Source organism: Eurosta solidaginis, chromosome 3, assembly GCF_040869045.1.
Source record: "Eurosta solidaginis isolate ZX-2024a chromosome 3, ASM4086904v1, whole genome shotgun sequence".
NCBI classification, from domain to species: Eukaryota; Metazoa; Arthropoda; class Insecta; order Diptera; family Tephritidae; genus Eurosta; species Eurosta solidaginis.
In genome coordinates this window covers 178,305,205-178,325,897 of record NC_090321.1, presented here as the reverse complement: position 1 = coordinate 178,325,897, position 20,693 = coordinate 178,305,205, and the positions used below count along the sequence as shown (strand labels likewise).

The following is a 20,693-nucleotide window of genomic DNA, read 5'->3' as shown; positions in this document are numbered from 1 at the left end:
GCCGCTGTCGCTCATTTCTTGTATGATTTGACTCACAACTTCCCGCTTCGCCAGTGGAACACTACGTGGAGCTTGACAGATCGGCCTCGCATCTCCCGTGTCAATTTGATGTTTCACAACATTTGGTTTGGAACCATCCTGGTCAAATATGTTCGCGTACTTTAGGAGCAGTTGTTTTGCCGTGATGTCATTTGAAAGATCAGTATTACTAGATGAAACGTGTTCCTGGAGCTGTTCACAGTTAATAACTACTTCGGCCTCTTGGCATCTTCCCAAAATAGCTCCTTTGGTCAAATTGAATGGTGACTTGAACTCATTGAGTACTCTTACCGGAATACGTCCATCTTGTTTTGTCATAGCCAGGGTTTTTCCTACAAGTATGTTCAGTGCTGATTTATTTGCTGCTTCCACAACCCACAATTTGTTTGTCCCACAATCTCCATCAACCTTTGCCCAGATGACTGCTTCTGATTTTGGTGGTATTTGCTGACTCTCTTCCACCAGCACTCGTTTACTGCTGTAGCCTCTCTCGTAGCCGAAATAAAGTGGCACATCCATGTTCTTATATCGCATCGTCTTGCTTTGCATGTCGATATCGATGCCCTGGTCGATTAAGAAGTCCACTCCAATTATGATTTCATCAACAATCTCTACCACTATAAAATTGTGTACTACCGTGACGTTCCCAATTGCGACTTCACATAATACTTCTCCTAGCACCGTGCTGTCTTCTCCAGTGGCTGTACGCAATCTTGCTCCATGCAATGGTCTTATCTTCTTGTTGACTAAATCCGCTCGAATGATGGAATGAGATGCACCCGTATTTACAGTCAGTAAACCTTCCTTTCCATCCACAAGTCCTCCGATAGTAAGATTGCTTGACCTTCTTCCAATTTGTGAGATAGAGATTATGGGGCATTCAATTGACGGAGCCAGCTGTCGCCCCTTGCGGCTGACTCGCTTTAGTTTAACGATTGATTGGTCTTGGAGATCTGCTCATCTCCTTCAGCTCTGCGTTTACGACCACCCACATTGTTGGAACTGTTAGGGTTGGTGTTGCAATAACGCGCAATGTGCCCTGGCTTTCCACACTTAAAGCATTTGACTGCATCATTATTCTTCTGCTGCGTACCATTCAATGCTTCCAAAATTGTGTCTACCCAGTCTGGCCTTTCCACTTCCACGCGATGAGCTTTGTATGCGGGCTTACTCAAAAGCGACGATGTTTCTTGAGTCAGTGCATGGGATACCGTTTCTGCGAATGTGGGTTTTGCGTTTGCATATGTCGCTCGCTTCGTTTCTACGTCCCGTATGCCATTTATAAAACTCTGGATTTTTACCCTCTCTGTGTACTCCACGGGTGCGTCCGCATTTGCCAAATGTGCCAATCTTTCAACATCCGAGGCAAACTCCTGCAAAGTCTCATTCGCTCTTTGGTGACGGGTTTTGCAGCTCAATTTGGAATATCTGTTTTCTATGCTCGCTTCCATAACGTCTCTCGACAGCGGCCATCAATGCTTCATAGCTGTTCCGTTCGTACTCTGGAATAGTCTGTAAGATTTCGGCAGCTGGTCCTTTCAATGCTACGAAGAGTGCAGCAACTTTATCTTCAGCATTCCAGTTGTTCACTGTTGCGGTCTTCCCAAATTGTAGCTTAAAGACCTGGAAAGGAACAGAACCTTCAAAGAATGTTGTTTTTTCCTTTGGATTACTCGTTGAAACTGCTGGGCGATTTAGTTGCAACTGCTCGATACGTCCTCTCAAAGCATCCACCTCGGCCTCGATTTTCAAACTGTAAAATTTTTGTATCTTGCGCCTCCAACTTCGAGGAAATACGTCCTTCTTGCTCTTCCAGTTGAGCAGAGATCTGCGATGATATCTGTGCTGAAATTTGCGCCGACATTTCGGATATTCGTGCCTCTTGTGCTTCAATCTTCGCTGTTATTTCAGATGACATTTCTGCAATACGTGTCTCCTGTGATTCCATCTTGGATGCCATATATGTCTTCTGTTCTTCCAGTTGAGTTTCCATCTTGGATGTAATCTGTGTCGACATTTCTGAAATACGCGTCTCTTGTGCTTCCATCTTGGATGTTACTGTCGATGTTTGAGCAGATATTGCAGCCAATATCATGTTCAAGTCTGTGCCCGTAACTGTCTGCGATGTTACGTTTTTCTCTTCAATTTTTGTTGCCTCGTCGACATCAAGATGAAAGACATACTCTTCCACGTTAATTCCTTCTGCTTCCATTGCCTCTCGTAGTCGTGCCTGAAGTTCGAGTTTAATGCCGGTTGTATTCAATCCACGGCTCTCCAACTCCTTCTTCAGTTGCTGGATCTTCAATTCACTGAACTTTGCCATGTCCTTGTTGTCCTCTGGAATTTATTCAACAATTCCTCTTCTGACACCAATTGTAACGAATTTACTTGCAAATCCTCTTATTTGGAATCCTCTGCTAAGTTCGAATCTTACTTACTTACTTAATTGGCGCTTAACCGTCTAAACGGTTATGGCCGTCCAACAAGGCGCGCCAGCCGCTCCGCCAACCGGCGCCAATTGGTCACACCAAGGGAGTTTAAATCGTTTTCAACCTGGTCCTTCCAACGGAGTGGGGGCCACCCTCTACCTCTACTTCCATAGGCGGGTTCCGATAGAAACACTTTCTTGGCCGGAGCATCATCTTTCATTCGCATAACATGGACTAGCCAGCGCAGCCGCTGCATTTTAATTCGCTGGACTATGTTGATGTCTGCGTATAGCTCGTACAGCTCATCATTAAATCTTCTTCGGTACTCGCCATCGCCAACGCGTAGAGGTCCATAAATCTTTCGAAGAACTTTTCTCTCGAACACTCCCAAAGCCGCTTCATCTGCTGTTGTCATGGTCCATGCTTCTGCCCCATATAGCAGGACGGGTACGATAAGTGACTTGTAGAGTATGATTTTTACTTTCAATTGCCTACCTAGTCCAAAGTAGCACTTATTGGCAAGATTGATTCTTCACTGGATTTCAGTGCTGATGTTGTTGCTAGTATTGATGCTGGTTCCCAAATAAACGAAGTCTTTTACTATTTCGAAATTATGGCTGCCAACAGTAGCGTGGTTGCCAAGGCGCATATGCGCTGACTCTTTGCTCGATGACAGCAGGTACTTCGTTTTGTCCTCATTCACCATCAAACCTATCTTTACCGCTTCTTTTTCCAGTTTAGAGTAAGCAGAACTAACAGCGCGGCTAAGTTCGAATCACTAAACTGTTGAATAAATAACTCCAATATGTAATAATGCAAAATGGCCTTTATTAAAGTACTTCACAATAACACTCAAACTGTGCAACGAATAGCTTGCTTAATAATCAAACTGATTGATAGCTCAAATGAAACTCTACTATTCAAAATAATACTGCTCTTGCTCGCTAGATAGCGTCTTCGTCGAAACTACTTGACAGCTCAAATCAAACTGAATTCCAGCGCCTCTACAATTGCCGCCGTTTATACTCTCGGATTTCAACGTTCGCATCTTCTAGGCGCTTCCAGAATCTACTAGTTGCCATTAGCTCTCAAACTTCTCAGCTGTAACTACAATTGCACGATTTTATTGCATACTTTCAGAAGTATCTCAGATATATGCATGTGTTTGTGCATTGACTCTCCGCTGCTCGTATACGTACATGGTACATATGTGTAGACGCAATTATTGTTTCGTTTATGTAGATACATAATGATTGAATTATTGATGTTAATTCATGTCACTGCTTAGCATCGGCTTAGAGATAGCAGCACCCCTTAGTTTCGCTAATATTCGTAACAATATTATAGATAATATTAAGAAGAAAAAATGTATTTAAAAATATGTTCGAACAACAGCTTAATTTATAAAGTCTTGCTTTTTATTTCTTTTCATCTAATTCAACTTTAACGAATACGCTTCCAGCATCAAAGCCACTGGGATACATCGTAGATTATGGGAGCAGTAGCATCAGTAGTTTCCTCAGACGTAATTATTTTTTCCTCGTCGACAGCCTCGATGTATCCACTGCGCGCTTTGCTCCACGATACATAAGATCTCTTTTGGTCTCCTGCAGAGGTCGCACGCGAGACACGTCGTCCACTGTATTACGGTGCACGTTTTTCTGATGATTTTTTCATGGAAATTTTTGACGCGAAAAAAATACTACAAAAATAAATTACAAGATTTTCTAGAGATTATTGACTACGTGACAAAGTCTTAATCCCTCCCCTCCCCCTGTGACCAGGTGTAATACCTAAGGAAACCCCCCTCCACCCTAAAGGGGTCACGTAATTTGGGTACGTTCCCTTAATGGTGCTTGTTATCAGAACGTACCGGATATATATCCGGCAAAGGACCATTAACATCGTTAACACTCCCCAAAACCTTTATTTACTTGGCAAAGATAATTACATTTATACATCTATGTATATAAATCCTTATAAAACAAGTGACAATAAATCTAAATGCTAAAAAATTGCTCCTTGTAAATTAATTTAACTTATTTTATCAAACTTAAAATACTTCTCAGCTTTTCCCAGATTCCTTAAAAGAAACATAGAATGTCTGTGGCCACCATAAATTGGCAAGGTTTTCTGCAAGATGCCATCGAATTTGAAAAAATAGCGAACAGCCTGGGCGACACCTGGACTTTATATAAAAAAGTAATATAATTTCATAACTTCCTATCAAATTAAAATTACATCAAACTTTTTCCCGTGTTACAGGATGATGATGAAGGCAACACCTACCTTATATATGAACAAAAAATTCCAAATACTATTGATAAGACAAATTTTAACTATCCTTTGGAAGATAGGAGCTGCGGTTTTGAAGACGAAAAGGCAGTTGTCCTTGAACCAACTTATAATTTACTAAAACTGGAATATCACATCCTTTACAGTATATCATACGAAGTTCCTGTTTTATACTTCCGCATCTACCGGGACGGTGAATAGACATTAAATCTTATCAGAGAATTCATCGTAGACAAATTACGAACATGAAAAATAACATCTAACGACGAGAGTGGCAGAACGGAGCACAACGTGCAGTTTATCCTCAAATCGACGCATTGGTGAAGTAGACCGGTTGCCAATTCAAATTCTACGAGTTTGATTGAACTCAGAAATTGTTTAAAAGAAAGCCCTATCTTAGAATTCGGAATGTTTTTCATAAAAAACCCTATCTTAGATCGAAATATGGTTAACTTAACTATTTGAATAATATTCTGAATAAGGGCGTTCTTAGAAAAAATCGTATGTAGGCTTTTCGCACACTTTTGCTGTGATAAGGCGTTCTCGAAAGGGCCACAAAGTTAAGGTAATATTTCTTACAGCTGCCGAAATAGCTGTTGTTGTTGTGCTTCGCCCCATCCAATAGGCGCGACCGGATCACAAATTGTCATCAATATCCTCTAACGGGAGTCCAAGGAAACTTGCAGTTTCAACAGGGGCGGAGCATAGTGAGAGGGGTTGATTCTGGATAGGTAAGAGTTTAACCTATTACAGTACCCATATCGAAGTTGAGATAGAGTGACGCGCGTTTCCCTTAGGGAGTGTGCGTTGCTCTTCCGCGAGTTCTGGATACTTTTCTTTAAGAACTGGATTCCTGGCATAGAGGTCCGACGCCTATTTGTAGATATCGCTGAGGACCTGCTTGTGCTTTTTTTCTTCATACGGCTGTGTTCTCAGGTGCCGTATTTCCTCATAATGCTTACGGAGATGACCACTTAAGCCCAAAATAGCTATTTCTGCTATCTGCAGAAAATATGGGTGACTGTCACGCAAAACGAAAGTTCCGCAAAACAGGTTAAACGACTATCTCCGAACTGGTACTTACCTGCTGTCCGGCCACACTTGTACCAACAGGAACCTATTTTAATATTTTTATTTTTTTTTTAGTCGAAAAAGGCCGGGTCAAAAAATTGCCATTAGCGAAAGTCTATGGGATACCGGGAATACCCATAGCATTTTCATGGGGAATCATGCATATTTTTTATTTTAGACTTTTTCAAAAAAAATCACAAACAAAGGTAAAATTCGGACTTTTATTTTTTAAGGACAAATAAAAGTCCGGCCCTATAACTATGGAACGGCTCATCCAAATGAAACGAATTTTTAAAAAATAGATGCATTTAAATGTGGAAAACCTTTATGGTCATTTGAAAGTTTCTGTAAGTAATACCAGACATTTCTCATAGGAAAATTAAAACCAACTTTCATAGTACTATGCTTTTACTTCTCCATAATAAACTTGCACCTGTTCTTCCGCCATGAAGTTTGATGAAATCGAGACATTACCTTGAAATTTGATACACCGCTTTATGTTGAAGGGGTTTTTATGAAAAAAGTTCGCTTCATTTGGATTAGCCGTTCCATAGTTATAGGGTCGGACTTTTATTCTATAATAAAAGTTCGGATTTAAGTTTTATTTTCGGAATTTAAAAGCCCAAAATAAATTTTTCTGAAAGACTTTTATTAGGAAATTAATAACAGCTTGGGTCCCTGATTTTAATAAATTAATCCAAAGGCACCTACGACTGAACCAGTTAAAAAATAGTTCTAAAGATGTGCCAAGGGGAGCAATTTTCATTATGTAGGACATCATAATATTAAAAGTGTCACTTGAAAGCACTGTGAGGGGACATACATAATTTAAATTGTACGTCTTTTAATGCGATAGTTCGGAAATTGTACTATTCGCTGCAGGGAGAGTATACAATGGATTCTCTGAGAGGTTTTTCGTTGTATAAAATGATATATTTCTTTGTGGCTATCAAAATAGATTAGAATAATATTATTCTATATTTTTTCCCTCACTTATATAGATGGCAGTTTGGTGGGTCTTGAAGATGCCTGGCACATTTTCCGTTGTAACAATAGGAACAGCAGGTGCACTGATGGCACAAGCAGTCCCACGGATGCAGATATGCTCAATATTATGACACAAATGGATCACCCAATTTTACGTAAACCTTATTTCGCAATACATCCGTGTCGTACAGCCCAATTGCTGGGGCAGGCTGGGATAAGTCGAAATCGTATACTCACATTCATAAGCCTTGTGGGACCCTATGTAAAGTTGGTTCTAAGAAACGAATACGGTACTCCTTATGCTGAGTAACTCCAACGTATTTTTTTAGACATAATTTATTATATGTATTTATTTATATATTTTTATGTACTTATTTTCACTATTTTTCACCATTTGAAGTTACATTAACATTTTTTTCACTATAAAATTTAATAAATAATTAATCTAATACTTTACAGCAGACATACACAGAAAATTATTGAAATAGAATAAATTTTTAGACACTTGCTGATATAATTAAATTAAAAAGCCATATCTAATAAATATTAACAATTTCCTATAGATACTAATAACAAATGCTTCAAAAAATTACCGGGACTAGGCCGGTATTTTTATAACGAATATATTAGTTTTATTAAGTTTCCAAAATAAAATATTCAAGAGCACATCGTTTTTTTTTTAACATTTGCCTTTAAATATTCTATGTACATATGTGCAAGTTACTGTAAATAACTACGGAATTTATTTATTTCTATATCTGTATTTCCCTAATTGTCATATATACTATTTAATGTTAATATTAAGTATATTTTCTGTATATATGTCTTAAAATGCCTACTACAATAAATTATAAATCAATATAAAAGTTTAAACTAGCATTAAATTTCTTGTTTTGTTTAGACTTTGTCGCCAAGGTTTTTAATATATAAAAGCTGAAGATTAAATAATTCAGAAGTGGAATAACAATATGGTGTTACATGAAAAATATTAACGATGAACTGTACGAGCTAAATATTGGGAAGATTCGTTCCTTGCGAAACATCATATATGAGCCCAGCGAAAACTCCACACTATGTAGATAGCTAACCTTTAATAATTATTAAAAACCGATACCACTTTTCCATAAGCTGGGCAAGACCGATTGCATGCCGCTTTAGCATAATATAAACTTTTTCGAAGATCGTTCACTTATTGCAGCGATGGGCAAAACGGCTCGTATGAGCCTTTTCTCATACGGGCACGGTTTGCACATTTAAGTGCTTGGTGAGGGACGATCAAGTGCAGGTATGTGGGGCGAAGAACACAGGACGAGAAGAATATACAAACACACATAAGATTGATAAAGAGAGAGTATTTGGCCTTATGCATATTTGGAAAATAGAGCTGCCACCGCTCTTATTATGTTGAAATTGTTAAGGGTTTTAGGATAAACTAGCCTTTACCGGCGGCTTCGCTCGCACTAAAGGCCACAAATATGTAGTGTCGCTTTTGTGATTCACAACTCGAACTGAATTTTCAGTTGTAATTTTAAAAGTTTCTTTATGATTCAAATCATAAACAAAGCAAGTTTTAAAATTAGAAAAATGGTCGCCGTAAATTAAAAACACTTGCAACACATGCTCCAACAATTTTTGCATGTGGATTTAACAATATATGTATGTGAGCTGAAGAAATTTGAAAAATCCTCCATAATTTGAAATTTATAAATGAAAGCAGTTATGTTTATGATAAAACTGGTAAAATTAGTCGTTGTTTATGGGACGACAACACTACCAACAAGTCTGAAAAGGGGTTCGTTTTCCCACGATTGTATACGAAACGTGCATTAGTACGTTTTTCTACTACTACCTCTAATGCCAATACTTTAAAAATACTTTTTTAGATACTTTTTTGTATATATTGCAAAAAAAAAATCGGCTTGAATATAATTAAATGTATGTGAAGGCGAATGTCAATAATGCGCTGCTTAACATAAAGTCGACTTCAGTCTATGGTTATTCCGTTTTTCGTATTTCTTGCCAAAAAATTTATGTTTTTGTTTTCGTACTATTGCAACACAGTTTGGGAATTGGTTTTTGAGGTTAAGAGAGAATATTTTCATTTCAGTTTTTTATAGCGTTTTCTTTTCTGAAATAAATTGTTGCCTAAGTAAATGGCGGCCACCGTGGTGTGATGGTAGCGTGCTCCGCCTACCACACCGTATGCCCTGGGTTCGCACCCCGGGCAAAGCAACATCAAAATTTTAGAAATAAGGTTTTTAAATTAGAAGAAAATTTTTCTAGGCGGGGTCGCCCCTCGGCAGTGTTTGGCAAGCGCTCCGGGTGTATTTCTGCCATGAAAAGCTCTCAGTGAAAACTCATCTGCCTTGCAGATGCCGTTCAGAGTCGGCATAAAACATGTAGGTCCCGTCCGGCCAATTTGTAGGAAAAATCAAGAGGAGCACGACGCAAATTGGAAAAGAAGCTCGGTCTTAGATCTCTTCGGAGGTTATTTTAAGTAAATGGTAAAGCCTTGATAGAGTTACTCCTACCCCAGAAAATGTTCAACATTTATAGTGCATACAACGAACATTTCAATTCACCATATTCACTCATATTAACAGAGTATATTTGGAACTTAAGAGCGAATTGAGAGTTTCACAGAGTTGCATAGCCACACCGCCATTTTATACAGGGTAAAAGTGTAACGCTTTTGCGTTGCGAGCAGGCAACAATTTTCACAAAAGAACGAAATACCACGTAAAGGCGTTGCCTGTTTTTTAGAATAAAACAACAACCCCTGCGTGGCGTACAAAAAGCGTAACACTTTAGCCAGAAAAAAACGCTATTAGTGTTTCCGCAACCTTCTTGCGATGAATATCGTTTGAGACGAAGCGTACGATATTTCCAATGTATTTTTTAACTCCCCTAATACCCCAAAACATACAAACGTCTCACCTAGCACTCGCTGGCACTGAAACTGATTTAGGAGCCGAAAATAGGCCCATCCCTGACTTATAGTATTATTGTAATGTTATACATTTTTTAATATGGGTCGTATGTGATTCCTTAAGCAAACTCTCTATAGATGTGGAAGTTGGTGCCATGCTACTCAAAAACCTTAAATTTTCAGGTGTATACTTAGTTATTGCTCCCAAAATAAAACACTGATGATAGATGTTTAGTTGATAAGGTTATTCAGTTATTCTTGAGTTATTTAAAAAATGCATAATTATTTCGCAAAAAGCCATAAACAACTATACAAAAGCCTTAAAATACATGCAATTAAAATTAGTAGTAGTGATGTTAAATGTCTAACGAATAACTGTGTATCTAATATTTATCATCTGCCAACTCGATTAGTTGCCAACCCTTTTTTTTTGAATGGAACTTCTCGAAAATATTGTGGTGCAAATGCTACCAAGGGTCGCTTCTACCATAACTGGCTAACGCCGACCGAAACTTTAATTGACAGAAATCATTCTGTAATCTGTCGAACTGTTGTCGGTTATATTTAAACGGAGAAGGAAAAAATACCCTAAATCTAGTTTTTCCAAATTATAATATATTTAAATGTTTGATTTGAGCAAATGCACAAAATTTAGAAAAAGCAAAACAAAATATTGAAACAAATTTGTGAGGCGTTACACTTCCAGAAATTCACAGCACATAAATTGAATACATATTTATTAAATGTGGTTTTTCTTTAGAATTTGTCAATAGTATAATTTTATTCTCAGTTTATTCAGAATGTGCTTTTTAAGTGCTTTATTTTAATTTTAATAAAGTCCTATTTTGTTTATATATTTTTCAACTTCTATGCATGTAAATAAATGTATATGTATATATTTTTCTATTTTATTATTGCCTACATAGTTTTTTCATAAATTTATTGTTATTCGATTTTGTCATATTATATTTAATGTTAACTTCTACTGTGGTGTTCTATTTCATAGCAAATGCATAAACACTACCAAATACAAAAATGTACATATATACATGCATATACATATGTACAGGTTTGTGTTCGAGTGGCGCATATTTGCATATGAAATATGTTTTCAAAAACGTTTTTTTTTGTTTTTAAATTTGATATGAAACAAATTCTAAAAACTAAATGCAATATCTACTACAATATATACTACAATACTACATAGTTCTAATATGGTCTATAACACATCCATTTCTAAATCTTATATGTACATACATATGTAGATAAATAGGCATATATGCTGTACATATATGTCGATGATATATTTATTAAATAATTGGGGATTTGACTTTAGCTTTGTTGTCAAATATTTTTGTCTAGTGTATTTTGGTTTTGTACATGGAGTAAAATATATAACATAACCATATAAGTTAATAACCTGACCTACGCTAAAACTCCCTTCAAAAAATTTAGAAGTGGAATAATTAACAATGGAGCAATTCTATCTGCCGCGGAAGCTTAGTAAATGTAGAAAATGGTCCATGTTTTCTAGACCAAATATACTACACTCAGAGGACGATCCACTTACTGTTCCCTCATTTCTCACCAAAATTTTAATGTAAATATGCATATTTTATGCATTCAAAAAGTTTACAAACCAGCGCACAGAAAATTGTGTTTTTTTTTTTTAAATAAAAAATTTAGTTTCAACATTCTTGTCACAATTGCACATTTTCTATTCAAACACAGAAATATAGAGAAAGGCGAATCCATACCAGGTGGTGGCAGGGCGAATTCAACCAATTCGCCGTGCTGAGGAATGTCAAGTCAAAAGAAAATTTTCATTGATTCCGATTAACTGACATGTTGTAGTACAAGGCGTTGTATGGAAAATAAACTTTAATCGAAATAAATTACAAGTTTCTTTTGAGTTGAAATTGTTCTGCATGGCGAATTGCTTGAATTCGCTTTGCCATCACCTTGTATGGATTCACCTTGCTGTGAAATGGAAAACTTTCTAAAATTTCTATCGTTTCTAAACAGAGAGAATACCCATAATAATGTACTTTACAAAAGTATTATAAACACAGTAGGTCATGAAAAAACCCTTAAAAATCAAAGTCAAAAAAAGTAAAAAAAAAAATGAAATTTCGCAGGCTCGAAAATTATTTGTTTGGGTATACGTAGTGAAACTTTTTTTCCTGACCCCAAATCCTATCGAAAAATCGATGGCGCGACATCGGTTAATAAATCGACCCATTCTAATATATATATTCTAAGTATTACATTTAAATACAATATACAATGAAAAATAATGTAATAAAAACAAATATATATGTTTTCAAAGGCCCAAACGAGTGAAGTGCAATGTAACTACGCCATAGAGTAGAAAAGGTCACTTTTTACCGTTATGTTTTTCAGCATAGTCAAAAAAGATCTCTCCACAGTCCACATGCTCTACCATATAGTTGGTAAAAGTAATGTTTCTCTCAATATACGGCCCATACATGACACAAAAACCATGCGCAAATATAAAACGACGAAATTTGGCAATTGAAAATTTTGACATACACGGCTCAAAAACACTGCGCAATATTCATTTTTAAAGTAGCGCAACAAATGAAACATGTATTTTAATTGTATAAAAAAGGCATTAATTGTATAAAAATTCACTATTTATTTTCCACAGTGCTGGTAATTCACGGTATAAGTCGAAAAACTCGCACAGAAGCGTTTATTTTCCATTGTATTTATAAAATATATATTTTAATTGCAAGACCAGCTCAACTCATTGCAGCACTGCACAATATTCATTTTTCAACTAGCGCAACAAATGAAACATGTGTTCTAATTGTATAAAAAAATTATTATTTATTATTGAATTTGTGTGAATTCCTGTTACAAGCTAGAGATGGTCCTTGCGCCTTCGATATTAACATTTTTAAGCAATAATTACTGATGCTATATTATCAGGAACCCCAGGTAAACTGTGTAAGATTTACCACACACGAAGAAAAAAGCATGTGCAATATTTGCAGACATGCGTAAATATCAAAATCGTTTTGATTTTAGCGCAGTTCTTTGCGCAATTAGCGCAACCAGTGCACACACCGGGCAAATCCTTGTGCAAATTGGTAATTGGCACAAGGATACTTGAGCCGTGTAATTGGCGTAATACCTTGCTATCGTTCTATGTTGTTTGGTAAGACGTTTGTCAAAGAGAAACGCATAATACAGAGGATTCAACCGATGTGTTAGTTGGTGTCAGACAGTGAATAGGAAATACGCTCACATCATGCTCTTTGGTTCCTTCTCTTTGTTCTCTACGTTGCTTTATTCCCACGTTATTTACGAAGTATATGTAGAAGAAGAATGTGATTTATATATAAGAGGAGTAGATACAAGTAAAAAATATAGGTGCTTATTTTAAGTGGGTGGTTAAACTGTAGTATATAAGTTGCCTAGCGTATAACCCTGCTACTTTATCTATTAAAAATTGAAACGATCAAAAGGCAAGGCTAAACAAAGCCGACCTTAACTGCAGCTTAAATTCACAAAGAAAATTTAAACAAAAATTTTGCCTTCAATAGTTGTCTTAAAGAAAAATTTGATAAATACTTAGCGTTATAAAGTACGATATAAATATATTGACAATTACCTTAGTAGTATGGTTTCATTTGACTTGAAAAAAGTTTCATTTGAAATGAAAAAAGTTTCATTTGACCTGAAAATGCTATAGGTGACTGTGAATACCGTTATATTTTTTTTTAACAAAATTCACTAGACTTAAAAAAGCTTTCTTATCTATGATATATGAAAACATTTGTTTATAACATTTTTCTTTGAACATATTTACAAATCCTTACATTGATAGTTGGCGAAGCGTTAGGTGTATCTTAAACTTCAAATAAATTCGAACACACACACATTCACAACCACACAATCATCACATACACACTATAATATGTTCGTAAATTGGCCAAAGCAATATCCATTATTAAATGCACAGATAAATCAATAAATATACATATAGTTAAGTCGATTGTTTATCTTCTTAAAAATAGTAAAAAAACTTTTAGATTTTCTAGGATCCTTTTTTCTTTATATTTTGTAACACTTGGGCAACGATTTATTTCTAAAACTGCTGTTTCTTTTAATATACCTATACTGTTGATATATCCATTTGCTAACATTTCCTGCTTATACTACACATAATATATATTTATATATAAATCTTTAAATTTGTTTATTGCGGTGCGTTCACAAAATCGCCCTTGACAAGATCACCCAAATTGGAATTTAATAACATCAAGAATATATTGGAAAATATTTTCTAAACGTATTTTTGAAAGTCCTACGATTTTATTACATCATATTTTAGAGGGTTGTCTATCATACAGAACTGCCTTTGAGTTCTACTGCGATCGGAGTAGATTTTACTATGTTTAGCCAAAAAGATTAATGTAACTTTGTGTTCCCCAAAAGAATATAGACAACATTTTGCAGACATAAAATTGTTTGGGGAATTTTGTACGAAAAATGAAGCAATCAAAATTTAATACTTTTGTAATACAAGTAAATACTGGAATATAGAGCTACCGAAAAAGTGAGGTTATGTTATTGACATCATCTTTATTATTATATAATAGCTTTTATAATGTTTTTAGACGCGCAGAGGCTGTCGCGTATTTAGCAGGCATGCTTAACGAACGAAACGATATCATTTCGTTACGATAATCAACGCTAATAAACGAAACGAAGTCACTTCGTAAATACTGGAATATAGAGCTACCGAAAAAGTGAGGTTATGTTATTGACATCATCTTTATTATTATATAATAGCTTTTATAATGTTTTTAGACGCGCAGAGGCTGTCGCGTATTTAGCAGGCATGCTTAACGAACGAAACGATATCATTTCGTTACGATAATCAACGCTAATAAACGAAACGAAGTCACTTCGTAAATACTGGAATATAGAGCTACCGAAAAAGTGAGGTTATGTTATTGACATCATCTTTATTATTATATAATAGCTTTTATAATGTTTTTAGACGCGCAGAGGCTGTCGCGTATTTAGCAGGCATGCTTAACGAACGAAACGATATCATTTCGTTACGATAATCAACGCTAATAAACGAAACGAAGTCACTTCGTTTCGTTTATTAGCGTTGATTATCGTAACGAAATGATATCGTTTCGTTCGTTAAGCATGCCTGGTATTTAGTCTGCGACAAACTAGAGATCCTATTCCGGTCATATCGCATCATTGTGGTACAACCTTGTAGTATGATGGATCTTTTTTTTTTTTTTGTGTATAAACCTGGTGCTGGATATGACAGTTTTTCGAGCACTAGCGAAATCGATCAGCCTCGATCTCATAAATGAGGTTTCGTGGGTCATAATACTTTTTCCACCCCTGGCGTTGAAGTTGTCATGCACGACATAAATATCGAAGTGCGTAGCGCTCGTTTCGGCATGCTAGGCGCTTATAGGATGCATACTTATTTCCATCGCTCGTCTCCCACCAGGAATCCAATATCGAAAGGACACGCTCACATGTTTGTTCAACAATGAAATCTCACATAAGTGTAGCTTTTTGGACTCTTGTTTTATTCCCCTAGCCATATGCGCTTCGGTCCTTTCTGGCTTTGCTGTCTTAAAAATTTGGGTCCAGTCGAGGAGCGATTTTGCAAAATCACCGACTTTATATACACATGCATTTACATGCACATATTTTCCAACATCTATCTATTTTATTATTATTATTAAGTATGTTTCTCTTAAATATAAAGACTTTATAAATATAACCTCCTGTGTTTTTTTTTATTTTTTAAACTTAAAACTGCTTTAATAAAATAAAATTAAAGCTCACATTACGAATGCATTGAAATTTGTTGTTCCTTGTGTGTAGTTTTATATCATCATTATGCTATCATTAATTACTAACATCATTAATTGCTTATGCCTGTATTTTCTTCAATTTAACTCTCATTCCCCTTCGAGTTACTTCTATTGAAGTTATATTTTATTTCTATGTATCTTTGTATATGTTTTTATGTAAGTATTAGTTTGTTGTACAGCACTATTACATTTAAAGCTATTCTATGTGTTGGACGGTGGTTTCTTTGTGTTGTTGGTGTCGTTCCATTATTGGTGGCGCTATGGAACTGCCCGCGGATATACTGCGCCGAAATCAGCTACATAATAAATTAAAGAAGCCTCTACCTTTTTCGGAACGTGGTGCCATAAGCATAGGAACTTGATTTTTATGAGTGACTTTTATCTAATTATAGGCATAAAGAGAAACAAATTTATTTTGGTGTTTTAAATTTGTTTTTAATTTATGTTAAATTACGTTATGTTATGATATGTGCCTATGTTTTGTTATGTAAAGAAATGTGTAGTTTATATTTAATCATGTTATGTTTTGTGATTATGGCATGTTGTGTTATGAAATAAATCGCTTAGCTTATGTTAAATTACGTTATGTTATGATATGTGCTAACCCTTTTTTGTGTCGTGTTATGCTTAGTATGGTTTTGTTGTTTTATGAAAAAAATTTTGTAGCTTATGTATGTTAAATTGTGTTATGATATGTGTTAAGTTTTGTGATGCCATTATATGCTCAAGTATGCTGTGTTATAAAATAAATCGTTGAGGTTTTGTTAAATTACGTTATGATATGATACGTGACTACCTGGTTTTATGTCATGTTATGCTTAGTAATTTTTTATTTGTTATGAAACAATTTTTTTAGTTTGTGTTATATTAGGTACGTTGTGCTATGATATGTATGAGTTCATGTTTTCTTATATCATATTATATTTGGTCTGTTGCATTATGGATTTTTTTAGATTATGTTGGAATATATGCTACTTATAGGTTATGCTATGTTGAATCTTATGTTAAGTGATGAACTGCCTCACTTTAATGTTATGTAAAGTTAGGTTAGGCTAGGTTGAACTGGCCGGTCCATGAGAATCACACATAGACTAAATGAGTCCGTAGTGTTACCAGAAGTTCGTTTAACGACCAAACTGAAAAACCTTATCAAAAACCAGGACCTACTATGTTATAAGATAACTCCGTCCTCTTGGCAAATACTAGAGGCTTTCTAGGATATATGCCACTTGCTGCTTCTAGATCTGACAGCTGTATCACTCCTAATAGGTTGAGTCTCAGCCTAGCAAGCGCAGGGTACGAGCAAAAAAGGCGCTCCTTCGCTTCCTCCTTCAACCCGCACGTCCTACATCTGCCATCACCGACCAAGCCTAATTTAAGATATGTGACGCTAAAAGGCAGTGTCCAGTCAGAATCCTCGTCATAAGCCTACATTCCTCTTTTTTTTAATGATAGAAGCAACTTTGTTAGTCTAAGGTTGTACGACCTACACATGATCTTCGACACTTTATAGAACCGCGTTTGGGTCTACGCCTTTCTATCACCTCTTAATCTCTCCCAATCCAATTGGGACGTCTACAAAGCAAGCTTCCAGGGATGTGCACTTTTTAGCAAGTTCGTCCTCTTTTTCATTCCCATCTATTGCCATATGCCCTGGGACCAAATATAGATGTATGCTGCTCCCTGTCCCGATTCTCTCCAGAGACTGCTTACACTCTAACACGCATTTAGATGATGTGCTATGCGAGATTATTGCCTTAATTGCTGCTTGACTGTCAATATAAAAGTTAACACGGTTGCAGCTTAAGCTATTCTCTTCCAGGGTTTTTACTGCTTTGGTTACGGCTAATATTTCCGCCTGAAAAACGCTACAGCCTACAGGATCAGCACAGTATAGGGCAGGCCCTACTCATTTCACAGATACGCAATCAGGTAGTCTGCTCGTCCGCTATACTACTATGGTCTGCGCTCAAGCTGCTCCGATGCACTGAGTCTCGTTGAAGTTGTTAAGGCTGTGGTGTGCAGTTGGAATATGCGCAATGGCATACATTGCAGCCTTCGGGGTTTATTTTCAGGGCTCCCGTAAAGCTAAACATTGAAAGTCTGCATACACACGTACTCTAGCATTCTTTTCGGGCTTTCTTAACTCTCGCCTCCACGCTGAGCTTCCATGATATCTTAAAGTCTAGGACGATTCCTAGATAGTTTGTGCAAGGTTTCTCCTGCAGGGTCACCTCTCCTAGCTTAGGCATGGTCCAGTTTTCGACCTTGTACCTCTTAGTAAACAAGACCATATCCGTTTTCCCTGCGTTGGCCGTCAACCCAACATTTGATACCCAGGTATGTATATCCTGAAGCGCCCGATCCATCAAAGAGCTAATCGTTGAAAAGCACTTTCCCATTTGTAAAAATTGCAACGTCATCTGCTTTACCGGTCCCTCATCGAACCGCCTGAGCAGTTGGTTGATGACCAGTGTCCACATAAAATGTGATAACACCACGCCTTGCGGCGTGTCCCTATCCACTGATTTCTTGGCCTCATACAATCCCCATTATAAAGTTATCTTCCTGCATTTTAAGTTATGTAAAGTAATATGTTTTATGTTGTGTTGTTTTTTTCTTTGTTATCTTTTCTTCTGCTATGTAGCATGTGGTTTGGTTATGTTATTCAATTTAATAAATAAAAAATTTACCCTTTCTTTACATACCGTGCAAGGAACCTGCATCCATGGTTCACCATCAATTTGCATTGGAAATGTTTTCTTCGTTTTTATCAATACTTCACTGCATTGGGCTAAGCGTCGGCCCGAAGCTCGTAAACCAGTACGTACTTGACCCATGTGAAGACAATTTTCTAGACCGATAACTTCAATGAGGTGATCACCGAAATCTGAAATTAACAAATTAGTAGAATATTTTTAATCTTTTTGTTTTGCTGAAAACGTTTTGTCTCCAAACCACTGAACTACTGAACGCGAATTGTGCCCCAGGAACAGGTGGACAAACCAACGCAATCTTACTTGATGCCCCTTCAATTTAACTTTATACAATTTTCTTTTCCAATCATGTACAAAATTTACTCACCCTGTGTTGCAACTGATAGATCAACAGAAGCAAAACTTGTTGCTGACAGCTCCTTATCTGAGGATTTCAGTTTCTTTCCCTTTCGAAATGGACCAGCACTTTTACGCATTCGTTTTTGGGACAGATGCTCACCCCATAAATTTGAGCCGCCATGAGTGTAGGGAATGTTTAGTAGGGCAACACCCTGTAGATGCGGTCCATTGGCTAAATTTAAAGAGACGCCATCACACTGAAAAAAAATAAATAATGGCTTTTTATAAACGGACTTTAAAAAGATGTACAAAACCCAAAATTTGAAAATAAGCTCAAAGTAACTCAAACACAAAAAAAAAAAAAAACGAATAAAAAGAAAGAAATTATAAAAACTTAAACTTTTGGTCAACGGTTCCCTGTGGTCATGCAAAGATCATACTCTAATATGACTATCTCATCATACCCGGCTCGGAATCATGGACACTACCCCTAACCACAACACTCACGCCACTGTAGAAGCGACCAGCAAACAAATGAAAGGCGCCATCAAAAAGCAAGTGAATACTTGCAAGTAATTCATTCGGGACATAACTGCTTACCGTGGCTGCGTGAGCTTCTTAAATATATTACTTATTGACTTATACTTGAGTGAAAATAAATTAAAAAAAGCGTTTAAAGCATTTTTGGATAAGTTTCGGGATTAGTGGTAATGGTGTCTTTGGCTCCGATCTGCCACAACCCCATTCGTCATACATCAATTCCACGTTCACCAGCGCCTATTTGGTTACCAGTCAACGGCTCATCATTCACCGTATGTTTACCACTACCCCAAAGCTCTGCATACCGGGAAACTGCATCCACCAATTCAAACGTTAACCCATTCGATTTGGAATCAGCCATCCATTCATCAAATCACCGTTCTCGGATTCTACTGGTAGTTTTGTAACCATTTACAAACTTCACCGTTATCCGCCCGCTTCTCCTCTCCCTTATACCGCTACTTTAGTTATATATCGCTTATTTCCCCACCATCCCGACTAGTTAGAACTCTCTGCTAAGTTAGGTGTATGTGTGCGTCAGCCTCAAATAACACCAAAAATTTAACGTGCATTGTTTAGCAAAGAAAATGACTACCCGGGTTTGGACTCATTGAGTGCTATCCCAGCCTTTGATCCATGGACTATGCTCCAAAAAAAAATTGTTCTTGCCGTTGACCCAACTGCAAGTCACGAAGGAAATTTATTGACAATCGGTACGTCAGGACATCATCATTAATTTTTCGGGAAATTACTCAGAGGACCACTTTGAAATTGTTAGCAGCTGCCAATGGGTACAAGTAGTTAAAGACGTATCAAAAAATATATTTTTTCTCAAATATAAAGGATAACTTTTATTTGTAATATGCAGTACTGTATTTGTATTTGCTTTGCTAGTGCCCCTTTTTTTATTAAACCTACCAAGTGGTTGGCTTTATTCCATTTACTCCTTTTTCAATTGTTCTTTACCTTTTTCTTAACTGTTTTTACTCTCCTTCATAGGCTAACATTTTCCTCATCTTATTCTTCCTAATTTATTGGTATGGTCGTTATTGTTGTATGTGATAGCGCCTCTGCAGTAAAATGTTGGTATGCATCGAAAAAGGCGCTACTGGCAGTAACAACCCTGTTGGGAAAATCTCTAGTTCAAAACTGGTGCATTCCGATCCCGTACTGGTTCGCCATATATCTCTTTAAATGCATGCAGGCGCATTCAACATGGCAATGTCCTAGGCGGTGGAAATTGTCACCGCTGCATTACCCTTTCCCTAGTTCCGAACTAGACACAAATTTCGAATTCAGAAATTTTTGAACTATTTGTTTATTGGCACTTTTTCGATAGTTTCCAACTAGTTAAAATTTCACAGCTAAGATCAAGTTCTTTTCTGGACCGAAATTCTAGATGTTGCTTCTAGTACGTTATTATCCCGTTTTTCGATAGTTCCAATTCGGTGGGAAAGTGTGG

General features: G+C 36.6%; 2 protein-coding genes across 4 annotated transcripts in view; one reads left to right on the top strand and one right to left on the bottom strand.

The window, feature by feature from the left end:
• Atg10 (Autophagy-related 10) overlaps positions 1–7,705 on the top strand; it is a 42,474-nt gene extending 34,769 nt beyond the window's left edge. Inside the window, exons 2-4 of one of the 2 annotated variants that reach the window (XM_067774059.1) lie at positions 4,548–4,670; positions 4,734–4,956; positions 6,836–7,705. In XM_067774059.1, coding sequence (XP_067630160.1) covers positions 4,569–4,670; positions 4,734–4,956; positions 6,836–7,131 — 621 coding nt within the window. In that variant the 5' untranslated portion in view covers positions 4,548–4,568 and the 3' untranslated portion in view covers positions 7,132–7,705. Of the gene's footprint in view, positions 1–4,537; positions 4,671–4,733; positions 4,957–6,835 lie in introns of both variants that reach the window. The other variant, XM_067774058.1, reaches the window with a different exon arrangement.
• Positions 7,706–14,956: 7,251 nt separating this feature from the next.
• The window catches only part of Dgk (diacyl glycerol kinase 1), a 494,377-nt gene continuing 488,640 nt past the window's right edge, over positions 14,957–20,693 (bottom strand). For both annotated transcript variants that reach the window (XM_067774053.1, XM_067774054.1), the window contains 3 exons: positions 18,720–18,948; positions 18,344–18,525; positions 14,957–16,017 (listed from right to left, as the gene is read on the bottom strand). In XM_067774053.1, coding sequence (XP_067630154.1) covers positions 15,928–16,017; positions 18,344–18,525; positions 18,720–18,948 — 501 coding nt within the window. In that variant the 3' untranslated portion in view covers positions 14,957–15,927. The remainder of the gene's footprint in view (positions 16,018–18,343; positions 18,526–18,719; positions 18,949–20,693) is intronic.